Raw genomic sequence first — 13,466 nt, 5'->3', positions numbered from 1 at the left:
TGCCGAGGGACATTGCGGTGGCTGTCTAATTGCCATCGACAGCTATGATAAATGACCGCCAAGAGCTGGAATTCACAAACTGCCCATCAAACTTTTCCTTTCTCAAAATATGTAAAGTCAGCGAAGGACACGGTGAAGCGAGTGTCTGCTATAGTGTGACTTACATAAAGGGAGCCGCTTTACTGCGAGAGAGACAGCAGCACAATTTGACATAGACCAGATAAATGTTGTACATGCTGCACTTCTTTTAAAAAGTCTAGTAAATTCAGCGCCATTATTTCAGTAGAACGAGCATTCTCTCGCTCAGTACGACTTGAGCACAACTCGACAGAAGTACGAGCACTCACAAGTTCAAAGAAGGACGTACAATAAATGCGCAGGCTGTTATGACTCACCCGGGTGGACGGATTCATTCATAGCTAAAGGCTCGTAAACAAGTGCACAATTCACACAGCCCTACTACGAAGCTTATAAAAAAAAACTCCGCCCACCTGTCTACGTCTAATTAAAGCTGAATCGTGCCCAGACAGAAATCTTTTAATTTGTTTAATCGACTCCAAGTTGGGAATGCTGCACGACCCCCCACACACACCCTTGATGAAATCATCATTTGCGACAGAGTACATGATTATTATTCATTAAGTGATGCAGGACCTCAGTGTCAAACTGCAGCTTTAAGCACAACAAACAAATCTCTCTGTGGATTCTTTTAATTATCATTTTTACAGGCGGAGGAATATATATTTTTGACCTTTCTATCTATCTAAATGTTTGCAGTAAGTTGAAAGGCCATTTTAATTAAATCCACGCGGCGAACGAGCTCTCTTGCCACACAGAGGAGGTCCGGTGTCTCAGATGGGATGCATGGGAAATGAACATGCATTTGTAAGCAGAAAGTGGTTGGGTGGGCTAAGATCACAGGGAGCCTTATCAGCCTTGAAGAGCCACGGAGTGCTCATAAAGAGGCTACATTAACATGCAACCCTCAAATAGCCTCTGCGTCTCTCCTTAACTCACTTTATCTACCACTTTAATTTACCAATAGAGATTATGTTTTTGATAGACAGTGTTGCTAGAGGACTGTAAAGGAGAACATTTCTTTTTACGAGCGCTCTCGTGGTGCAATCACAGCTATAAAAGAAGTCCATCACTTTCATTTTCTCATATTTACTTACACATTTACTTTTACTATTATTTTCTTTATCTTTTTTTCCCCACCTCCCTCTCTTATTCGCTCTCTATTCTCCATTACACTCTTTTGCCTCTCCAAATTATAAAGTTTCTCACTCGCTTGTTTTGTTGTCTTGTTTTGTCTGCCTATGACCTCGAGATGCGCGTCTATCTCTCCCTCGCCCCCGCGGAGATAATTACTGAGGGATATCCTCCCACCCAACGCTCCCTCGTTTTTCTTTTTCTCTCCCTGCTGCGTTGCCCTGTCTTGTTAGTGAGGGAATGCGACAAGCTTTGTCTTCTGTTATGAGATGACTCTGAGAAGTCGTTGTTTTGCAGCCTTTCTCGCCGTCTTTCATCTAGGTGTCGGGTATCTAGCCTGTCGGTTTACTTTTGCTCAATTAAGTGGTTACGTACATGCTGGTCGCTGGTTTGGCTTTTCCTAGCAGGGAATGCAGAGCTCGCTGTTGAGTCTGATTGGAGAGTGATGTAGCCACGGGTGAGCAGGGTGATAATGCTTGTGTGGAGTGTTTAGCGATGAAGTGCGTGGGGGCTGAGCATCTACAATGAAGAGCTCCCTTCCATTATTTATAACTCTTCTCAATATGACCTAGTTTACTGCACAGCAGTAACCACTTCTCTCTGTCTCTCTCTCTCTCTGCTATCTATCTATCTCTCTATCTATCTATCTAAAGCTGGGCATACTTTGTACGATTTTAGCCCGTTTTTGGCACAAATTTTGAGCCGCACGACTCATATTATTGGCGGTATAGTTTCAGCTTCATTGGGCGTCGTTTGCCGTGCAGTGTACAGGGGGGACTGAGGGCCGATTAACTCCTCCCAACCAGCCATCGGACAGTTGGAGGAATTTCTGACATGTCAGAAATTTGGGTCGGCCGTCCACAGGCTCTTGCACAGTTGAAGTAAAGCCACGAACCGATTCCCCAACGTCAGTTACTTTTTTCTACTTTTCTTACAGTAATCAGAACGTAGCTATCAAGACAACAATGTACAATATATATAGTAAAACGTACGACAGGCCGTGTTTTTTTTCTATTATACACGTACAGTGTGAGCACTCAGGTCGTGGCTGACGATCGGACCGTACAGTGTGAGCACATAAATCGTGAGCTTTGGCTTTACATCACAAACGATCAACTCGTACAGTAGGAGTAAGAATTACACAACAACATTTTCTAAAATCGTACAGTGTAGGCCCAGCTTAGTTTATCCATCTCATGAACAGACTCTGTCCATAGCCGTACACACAGCATCCTCTGAACTGTTCATACTCTCTTCAATCGGCTACTAATTTTACTGCTTCTTATTTATGCCACAGAAAAAAAATAATGTCACAGTAAAACCTTCACTGAAGGCCCTGAGGGACGACTGAGAGGGAGTTGATGTGGAAGGTCAGGGAGAGCTTCAGACTTTGTTCGGGTGACAAATGATAATGGCCATTTCGTGTCTTGATCTTTTTCTGTCTACAGTATAGAACAAAAATGGTTCGGATGAGATGGGACTGTTGAATTCAAAACTTAAGTGAAGTCTTTGTGTTTTTGGGTGCAATAGGGCTGCAACTAATGATTGGTTTCATTATCAATTGATCTGCAGATGAATTGTTTTGTCTATAAAATGTCAGAAAACGGCACAGGCAGTTTGTTTGGTTCACGGGGCTCACTGAACCCCCTAGTGGCCATAGCCGATACTTTATAATAACACAGAACTAATAATTAATGTAATGATGAATAATCGACTATGTTCTGTCTTCTTATTGACAGAATAAGAAACCAACAAGACAGGAAGATAGATTTGTGTTTTTTTTAATTTACTTATAATAGCATTAGATGCCCTCCATCTACACTGAATTCGTCACTCGTGGCCGGTTAGAACATTCCAGTAGAAAACAATGCTGATTTTGTCATTGACGCTCACTTGTGTCGCATTCAGTTATGAATACAGCATCCTAATACACTAGACCTCTCTGTGTTGTACACATTACATTCCCTCTAGATTTTTTGGTGAACCCCCAACCTTAAATTTCAAACTGCGCCTGTGGAAAATGGTAAAAAATGCCATTTACAAAGCCTGAACTGACATCTTCAGAAAGGAGACGGTGCACTGGGAGTCAGTTTCCTGTATCTGTGTCACGCGGGTTTCACCACTGCCTTAGGAGACTAGCAGCATGTCCTGAGTCTGTTAACTCCAATGGGAGAAATGAACGTGAACACAGATTATGACTGATTCTTTCGCCCCATAGTCACCAAAGTAAATATTGGATCTATTTTTCACAAGCCACTTATCTTCAGAACATTCTCACACTAAAATGGCATTTTTCAGACGGATAAAATCAGGAGAAAATTAACATTGTTCGAGACCTTTCTCTGTCTCAGCTACACAGTCTCGCGAGATCTGGCATCTAACGTCCGCTAACGCCCTAGCTAACTAATTTTCGTAATGCTAAAATATGGCTGTTATGGCATCTTTGACTGTATTTGAGACACTGGTAATGGTATTTTTGGCAGTTTGGCTTGATAAATTACCTCATAAATTAATTGATTATCAACATTTTGGGGTTTAATTTTCTGTCAATCTAGTGTTTTAGCACTAGTGTACCTACTTATTATAAAGTTCCATGGACGTGTTGATGGTGCTGATGTCGGGTAATGAATTAACGGTGCTCTCTGGAGGTAAAGAGAGAGAGTGTTTATAGTTTGATTTTGGCCATTAACCATCGACGTCCTCTCCGGAGGAAGTTCAAGGAAGGACAGAACAGAACGCTGTCGGAAAGTGATTGACTCTCCGAGTGAGACCGAGGAAATGATAAACAGGGAGGAGAGGGACAGAAAAGTGAGAAAGAGAGTTTTTCAGTTTAAGTAACGTCTAGACAATCCCCGACCTGAATCTCTCCCAGAATAATAATGAGCTCCCCGGGAGTTCCATGGCAGGCCTGGGATTCTCACTGAGGCCAAATCTCTCTGATACACCAGCGGCTCAGTCCTCAGCTCCCCCCACCCCCCATATCCACCGCATCTTTATCCAAAGTCAAAGGACGCCTGTCGGCAGCAGCAGCGCTCCTTAATGTAGAGCCGGAGAGCTGCCTCCCTCCTCAGCATCTGATTTGGATTCAGGATGCGTTCAACCCAGTTCTGTTGGCAACCCAGTTTCATATCCATTACATCTTGCTCTCTTACTTTGTGTTTCATTTGACATTTCCTACACCTGTCCTGCAGTCACACCTTCCACAAGCTTCCAACACACAGACAAAAGTACTGCATTGATGTTTGTTGTGTTTGCCATTGTGTGGCAACAGACGACACCCACCCACAGTGTTTCTCACATTTTATTTTTGTATTTTGAAACTTGTATTGTTTTCATCCACGTTTATATTATATCATAATCCCTGTTGTCTAGATTTGTCGGTGCATTCCCCCACTTTGATAGACAAAGACATTTGTTAAAGTAACTGCCGGTTACCATTACATTGGTTGATTTGATGTGCAGCTCTATAGCTAGTACAGATTAATTAAAAGGTCAGTTTTAGGTACTCTTCACTGCATTTTGTTTCACCTGTTTGTCTTTTCTTCTTCATCTTTCATGACTTGCATTAACTACTAATTTGCATTTCTGCTCTGTGCTGTCAGCACATCTGTGTATTACATCACCCAGTGGTGAGTGGTGGAAGAAGTACTAAGATCTTTTGCTTAAGTAAAAATACCACAGTGTAGAAATACTCTGCTACAAGTTAACCTCTTCAACCCCCCCTGCTCGGCACTGGGTTAGTGTTAAAGCTGCAGTGGGTAGAAATGGAGCAAAAATTATTAAAAAAAAGTTATTTTTATAAAGCGGTCACTATATCCTGACAGTAGTGCATGAGACAGGTAATCTGAAAAAAAAAATCATGTGCCTCTGTGTCCTCCGAAGTCCTCTGGTGCTCCAAATTCAAAGACCGGAGGAAAACAACCAATCAGAGCCGAGTTGGAGCCTGCCGTCTCTGAGCAGCTGTCAATCACTCGTGAACTCCGATCAAACGGTCAAACTAGGCAGCGCTGATCAAATATGAATCAATATTCTGTTTCTGTAATACCTATTTCTCGCCTCAAATGTTTTCAGAAACATCTTGTAGTGTACTGTTTAGCTGAAAAATTAGAAAGTTCGTGACCCGGCAGCCATGTTGAGATCAGTTGAGGAAATACCAAGCACCGCCCACCAGCCGGAGCACAGCCAAAAGGAACGCTCTCTCTCTAGAATGACCTGTGATTGCTCAAAGTCTCCCGTCACGGGCTAGACTTTTTAGAGCCTGAAAACAGAGCCATGAGGAGGTGCAGAAGTCTAGTTATCTCTCAGAACACTTGAATTACAATATGCTCAAAGGTTATTATGGAATTTTTGCCCAATGATGCCAAAAACATTCTGCCTACTGAAGCCTTAAATGATAATCAACAATGTTTCGAATGATGGAAGAAGGTTTTACAGTGATCACAATGCTTCAGTATGTTCAAGTGTCAGAGAAGTAAGTAAAAGCAATTGGCACGTTCTGCATTTTGAGGATTATAAAACCTTTTAACAGCATTCAAATAATTGTAGATCATCATTTAACCCTAACCCCTACCACAACCCCACCGGCGTACATTTAATAACACAGGACAACTTTACACCTAATGTCTTCTCTGCTTCGATCGGCAACAGCTGATCTGCTCTGATCACATGCACCTTCACTCTCTCTCTGTCGAACAACCACACACTCGCTATGCACACATTACGCTTATACTCTTATACCGACAATGTCATATGTAAATATGTGGATTGCATTTAAACCATTTTCACACTGTAGTAGGCCTACCGCGAGTATCAAAGCTTGTACATGGCATTTTAGCCTACAAGTGAGAAAATGTACTTCGCTACTTTCCACCACTGACATCACCTGCATGCTCGAGTATGTGCGTGTAGAGCACCAGAAGCTAACAAAGAGTACCTTTAAATTATTTAAGATTTACGATTTTAAGTTCAGTCCCTGTAGAATTGCATGTGTCCATTTTAAACTGTAGTATAAGTTGTTGTAAACTCAGTCTTTGGTAACAATGTATATAAATTTGTTGCGTGCTGAAACTGCTAAAACATTTATATTCTGTCCCCAGCTTCATGGTGTTGGTTCACTGCACTTGTGCGTTTATTTATCTACAACTCCCTAATGGTGGCGAGTGAGCCGTCTCACGTGCCCAGTTTCACTAACAAGTCCTTTGCCTTTCTCCTTCGGATCACCACTGAATATAAATAAGCATCCTTATAAACAGTTTGCCATCACTAAACACAGCCTGTTAGCGCTGAAATGAAGCACACTCTTTCTTTTTTTTTTTTTCATTTTCCTTGTTTTGCCGCGGTAACAACTTTGGTTGATTATGTATTCCTGGCAGAGGAAGGAACAGCGACAGCATGTGCGTTGCATCAAGTATGTGTGCGCATGTGGCCGTTTGCCAGCGTGTATTTCTGTTCTTTCCCTTCCCTCTGTGGTTCTGCGGTTCACGCGTGTCCATTAAGAAGATCCCATTAATCACGGGAGACTCCGACCCCCGTCTCTTCACCTCATATTTCCACTCAGTCATCTACAAACAAGGTGCTCTGTCAAAGACTTCAAAGTCACTTACATTCCACCCCTATCATTCCCAAGCCACAGCCAGGGTGCTTTTCTAAACTGCTCCTAGACTCTTCATAGACAGTAACAGAGTGTCGTCCTTGTGGATGAATTTGGAGGGGATTGTACTGTGTGTCAGCAAAGCAAAAGTGGCTGATTGTGAAGGGTAGGATATCGGAGCGCACCTATGTGTGTGTGTGTGTGTGCTCGGCCTGATTTTGGCATCCAAACAGATGAAGAAAGGGCAAAGCCTGCTGGTGTGTAATGTATCACTGTCTGCCCCCTACCCACTCATACACATATGTTCACACATAAACACACACGCAGTCAGACAGCCACGACGTGATCCCCGGTGCCCCAACAGAGAGAGAGACGTCTGCTGTTTGACAGTGTGCCGGCAGGCCCAGATAAAGTCAGCCGCCAGCTCTCCACAGAGCTCGTCCTCCCTCCCGCTGACCAGCTAGACGTTTCCACACAGACGACCATGTGACCTCACCTTCCCAGAGTCCTTTACACAGTCTGCTACTCTCGCTGTGTCTTCTAAATGAGCGGTCACACACACTGAGACTCATTTAGCTAAACTGTGGAGTGCAATGCGAGCAAACACACAGATACACGTACTCTTTTACAGCATTGATTTTGGTTGGGCGACAGCTGCTCTAATACATATTTTTACATGAACAATAGGTCAAATGTGTTAAATACATGTAAAGTGAAAGGTGTTGCTTACAGTGACAAACCCATCGAGAATTATCCCTAAACTCTACTGAGCTTTTTTAGCATCTTTCAACTCATTATTTTGGTTTTAGGGACCACAACTGTTTTGTTTTCAGCCCTGTTTCCAGCCACAGCTGTTTTTCAGCGAAAAAGCTCTAATAAACCGACTGTACACTACCAGCACAGCACAAAAGCAGACAGACAAACGACTAGCTGGAGGTTGGCCATAACAACTGTACAAGGCCCCCGATCAAATGTGATTAACGGAAAAAAATGGATTCAAGCAGACGTCATGCTCTTGCTGTTGCTGTGCCGTTGAATTATATAGTTCATTGTAACTAAATAGCACTAATATCAACCTTTCATCTATATTTGCCATTGTCCCGCTTATACACTCATGTTCCTACCACATCTACCGGCATCAAAACAGGAAGGAATTGGTAAAATAGTAAACGCCCGCCTCTTGCTTGATTTGATTGGCTGCCTGGGCCAAGTGTCACATTGACGAACGGTGCGACTTTGCAAAGATAGTTCTCAAGCTGTAAATAGATGGTAAATGGACTTCTATTTATATAGCGCCTTTCTAGTCTTGCGACCACTCAAAGCGCTTTACACTACATGTCAGCATTCATACACAGATGGCAGAGGCTGCCATGCAAGGTGCCAACTTGCCCATCAGGATCTAATCTATTCACACACTGATGGCACAGCCTTCGGGAGCAATTTGGGGCCAAGTATCTTGCTCAAGGAAACTTCGACATGTGGACTGGAGGAGCTGGGGATCGAACCACCAACCTTCCACCAACCTCCGGCGACTCACTCTACCTCTGAGCCACTGCCGCCCCATAGTTGTGGGCGATAGATTCCAATGAGCCTGCATGTGTCATAGGAAGGGGAGCCAAATATGAATGGCTTGTTGAATCACAATTTCTGATCTAGGCAGCCCACAAAAAACTGAAGTGAGATTTTCATCATAAGTTCCCTTTAAAGGATTCCGCTCTTTATCTCTCTCCATCTCACACACACACATAAACAGTCCCCTCCAGCAGGAAGCAGAATTGGGCTGTCAGTCAACTGGACAACCTCAAAAAGGTCACAGAACCCTGCAGGAGAGATATTAATGAATGAAATACAGCACCGAAACCCAAACAAACGCATACACACACATACAGTACAGTACAAAGCCTAAACTGAGACGTCAAAAAATCCGCCAAGCCAGCTGTTCCATCATTATCTTCATTAAATTCACAAATTAATTAATCTTAGATTAGGGGTTAGACAGTCAAGAGCATTGTTTCGTGTCCTGAACTGTCATGGCAATAATCTGGCACCGCGCTCCGTCCCGACAGTGTTGTATCCGATATCTGGCTCGTCATTCCTCTCCACCTCCTGTGTGTCCCCTTGACTTTCTCCTTGACTTGCTGCTTTGATAATGAAGCAGAGAGATAACTATCTTCCATTGTTCACCATTATTCTAATAAAACTATCATTACTTGGATTTTCAAGGATGCGTGTGTGTGTGTGAATACAGTATGTTGACTGACCTTGGCAATGTACACATGCTAGTGATGAGAGCCAATATTGGCAGAGTGAAACAGACACAGCTTTCTGTTTTTCTTTCTGAAATGAGACCATTAAAATGCCTGCTTTGTTGCTGGTTATGCATGCCATATTTGTGTGGATTTTGTGTGTCAATGCATTGATTCATATGTACTGTATGCATTCCTTAACGCACAAGCCCGCATGCACATTCTGTATCTATATCCTTCAGTCTCTCTTCTTTTTTCTTTTGCAGGAGATGTTTACGCCGGAGTGCAAGTTCAAGGAGTCTGTTTTCGAGAACTACTATGTGATCTACTCGTCCACTGTGTACCGGCAGCAGGAGTCAGGCCGGGCCTGGTTCCTCGGCCTCACCAAGGAGGGACAAGTCATGAAGGGAAACCGGGTCAAGAAGACTAAGCCCTCGTCACACTTTGTGCCCAGGCCCATCGAAGGTACGAGAAATGTTTTTGGAACAGTTTTAAAGTGGTCTTGTAAAACGTTTTGGTTTAGCAGACAACTATCTAGTTTCAGATATTATTATTCTTTAGCAACAAGGAGATTTTCTTAAAAAAAAAAAAAATCTTGCAATGACACTACTGTGCATTTACTGTGATGGATTACCTATCTGAAGCAAGTTTTAATGTCTCTGAAAGTTCCGTTATTGAAATTAGTGGTTGCTCTAAAGATAGGAAAGATTTATGGTTTGGGGTTGACACTAATTTTAAGTATACACATTTGCAGTTAATGGGCTTCTCTGGTGTAGTCTTTTACATTTTTAAATATATATTTTTTTAATTCATAAGTGTAATATGCACAGAAATAATACACAGGTATAACAGGATCTGATGACTTATTAGCGGAATGGTTTAGGAAATTTGCTTACTCACTGTCTTGCTGAAAGATAGATGAGAGAATATCGATGCCACTCATGTCTGTATGCTAAATATGATATGATCTTCTATCCGTGCCAGAACCGAAGTGTAAAAACGCCAAGTTGTGGTTTTATCACTATGGCTTGTGAAAAGCACCCTTAAAGTATTTCCATAATTCTTAACTATTTTTTAAAGTCCATTGTTTTTACGGTCAGACTCAAGAAGAAAACCCTCATTCATTTTGAGTGTTTCTTTAGCTGTTGTGGGTACAAGCTTATTTTGAAATGTCTCCTGTAACATGTTTCTAGTGACAGCAGTGTTTGATATATATCATGACTTGTCAAACAATGTGACCAAAAAAAAGTGCTGACATGGCCCTAATTCCCTGCCTGGTATAATTGTCCCTCCAGCTTCACACCTGACCTTGTCTCTGTTTGCACATCCATCTCTCCAATCTGCTCTCCCTTGTCCCCTTTCTGAGCTCCTCCTCTCTTTGTCCTGTCGTCTCCTCTCCTCCTCTCTCCTCCTCTCTTTACATCTCCACTACAGTTTGTATGTACAGGGAGCCGTCAATGCATGAGATAGAGGAGAAGCACCGCTCCAGGAAGAGCTCAGGGACTCCCACCATGAACGGAGGGAAAGCTGTCAATCAGGACTCCACATAGCAGCGGGGGGAGGGGCTTCCAGCAGGGGGGAGTGGCCTCATCCTGACTCAGGGGGAGGGGCCATAGGAAAACTCACCGCCCCCCCCTCAAAAAATACGCACCACCATCCCCTCTGAAAAAAAAAAAAAAGGGTGTTGCGAAGACGAGGAGCTATTACCGTACACCCAAGACGACAAAAACAAAACTGAACTCTTGCCTGTGAAAACCTTTTAAATGAATTAATATGAAACCAGAGGATATATATATATGAAGAAAAAAAACATTTTCAATCAGGACTTGACCAACATTTTATGCAAAAAAAAGAGAAAAAGCTGTGACAAACAAACAAAGGAATGATGGTCTCTCTTCACACAAATACAAATATCTATCATTTCCAATTTATGCTGTGAAAAACAAGCTTTAATACATGTTCGATTTTCATACATTGGTTTCTTTTTCTAAATGCTATTGCACTCTCGTGTGCTCTATTGTGTTATTGTTGTAAGTAATAACTATAACATCATCATCATTACTAATCTGTTGTATCTTATCATCCCAGTTACTATCATGGTTATTCTGGCTTTTTGTTTTTTTGAGACTAGATATGTTGTTTTTCCAATAACTCTTATATTTTCTCTCTCATAGTTTGATCTTGAATACACTACCTGCTCTAGTGTGAGGGTAAGACTGAATGTATCTGATAGTTCTCTGTGTTGGACTCCAATGGAAACAGAGTGCTTATAGGGTGGGATGTAATTTACTCAGGTGTGTACTGTGAAGTGTGACTAATAGGACAGATAGGGCTGTTTCAAGTACTCTAACGTGAACTCCCCTATATGGTTCTGCAATGACGGGACAAGACTGATTCATGCAATATAATAGAGAGCAGTCTAGTATGTCTCTAAATAATAGTAATAACAAGCTGACAACACATCCCTGTGGTTGGTGTGTTTGTCAGCAGAGAAGACTGACAAAGAAAGTTGTGCAAGTGGGCAAAAGTCTGAGTTTTGATATCGCTTCAATATACTCTTTAACATTTACAAGGATTATTAGGTTTTAAGTAAAGAGATGTCCAAACTGTTAAAGAAAAGCATTCTCTCCAAATGCCACGAGGAACATAACGACCAGCATCATCAGCACTATGAGCCATGGCCAAAAAAACGGTCACTTCACACCTACACCTCAAGAAAACACAGACCCCTTTCTCTGCTGTTAGCTCGGCTACAAATATAACCATATAACAGTATTCATGCCTTTGAAATATATGGACGACATTTTTTTCTAAGCAAGAGAAAGTTGTTTTGGCAGGCCCGGCAGTGAGGATATGTGTTGACTAGTTTTCAAGACTATTTCTGTTACTTTTATTGTGAAAGTATTAGTGATTTCTCAACACTGGTGGACAGGGTGACTGTTTAACAATCCCCTGACCTGACTTGTAATATAAAGTCACAATCATTAAGACTTTCCCACCACAATGGAAGCAGAGTGTCTCATTGAGGAACCAGTTCGTCTGGATTTAGCCAGGTTCGGGGAGGATGTCGCCAGTTGTTTTCTCTGACATGGTAACCCGTACAGTCTCCATCCCCCGCCTGGTTTTGTGACCCATGAAATGAGCCATTTGCTGCGTTGTGGTGGAAAGCCTCTCTTTCATAAATCAACATACTGACAGGGCTGTATAAACAAGGTGAATTGACTGGTACACCGCGTACGCCGTGTACACTGCATAGCTCATTCCCATTTAGTTTGTCTAACTCAGGAAGTCCTACAAATGTTCCACGAATGGGGCCAGACATAAAGGCTGGCCGCTCGTTGTCCAGCACCCGTTGCACAAAGCCTGGCCACCGGTGAGGTGTTTAAAGGAGGTTGGGACGGTATTTTTATCATTAAAAAAAGGTGGTGTACAGCTAAGTTTAGCCAGGTTAGGAAGGTAGAAAAGTGGATTACAGGAGCCGAGAAAAAGCATGAGCATCGCATGACTGTAAGAGGTGATGTAAGCTTGGACGCTTTCGAGGCGAGAGCTAGTAAAAGATTGTTTCAAATTTGGGAAGAATCGGTCCAAAACTTTTTTATGCAACGTTTTGATCAGTATTTTTAGCGAGAGTTTATACATCTCTCCTTTATCTGGTTGGAAATCATATGCTAAGTTGGTGGTATGTACAGTAAATAGCACACATTCAGTTGCACAGAGCAAACCGCAGTGAAATATGATCATGGATCTGGTGCAGAGAGCTAACGGTAGATTAGTTCAACTTCCACAGCATAACAGAGATACAGTATATTAGACATGACACTGGAAGTCAACAGGCAAGACCAGCATATAGAAGTATCTTTTTATAGAGGTTTATATTGGTGCAAATGAGATACATGTGGACTTAAAGCAATGCATGAAATTGGATGTACTCGGATGTCAACGGTTGACAGCAGAAAGAGAGGATTTGAGAAAGGGATGAATAAAGCGAGGCGGTAAAAATAGCTGATGTGAGAAGGCGGTAAAGGAGAGCACTTTTCGGGGGGTTTATTGATGTGTGAAAGGGTGACCAAAGGCTTTGGTTGTATGTGATATTAAGTATAATTTATTATTTTTATGTTTGCAGATGATTTCCCTGCATTGGAACACGCTCATATTATGCATTATGAATTGTGAGATGAAATAAAAAATATGCATTGATAATAAAAATCAGAATGAAGTTAGTGATTGTTTAAGAATAAAGACTATGTTATCAAAAACGTTCACCTACACGCAGTGACTGATTCAATATGTTGTTGATTATGACTGACAGTTGTTATGGGTATCTTTTTTTTTGCATTAATGTCACTGTTTACAACAACAACAAGAGAAGCAGCAGGATAAGCAGACAAACTGAATCCATCAACGGGGGTTTTTCTATG

The 13,466-nt window shown here is 42.1% G+C and overlaps 1 protein-coding gene across 4 annotated transcripts in view; it reads left to right on the top strand.

Moving 5' to 3' along the window:
- The window catches only part of fgf12a (fibroblast growth factor 12a), a 41,056-nt gene extending 27,748 nt beyond the window's left edge, over nucleotides 1–13,308 (top strand). For all 4 annotated transcript variants that reach the window (XM_074651224.1, XM_074651223.1, XM_074651222.1 and 1 more), the window contains 2 exons: nucleotides 9,315–9,513; nucleotides 10,483–13,308. In XM_074651224.1, coding sequence (XP_074507325.1) covers nucleotides 9,315–9,513; nucleotides 10,483–10,598 — 315 coding nt within the window. In that variant the 3' untranslated portion in view covers nucleotides 10,599–13,308. The remainder of the gene's footprint in view (nucleotides 1–9,314; nucleotides 9,514–10,482) is intronic.
- The last annotated feature ends 158 nt before the right edge of the window (nucleotides 13,309–13,466 follow it).

The sequence above is a fragment of the Sebastes fasciatus genome, chromosome 11 (genome assembly GCF_043250625.1).
Source record: "Sebastes fasciatus isolate fSebFas1 chromosome 11, fSebFas1.pri, whole genome shotgun sequence".
Taxonomy (NCBI): Eukaryota; Metazoa; Chordata; class Actinopteri; order Perciformes; family Sebastidae; genus Sebastes; species Sebastes fasciatus.
Note: the sequence above shows the minus strand (reverse complement) of the source record. Positions and strands in the feature narration are given on the sequence as shown.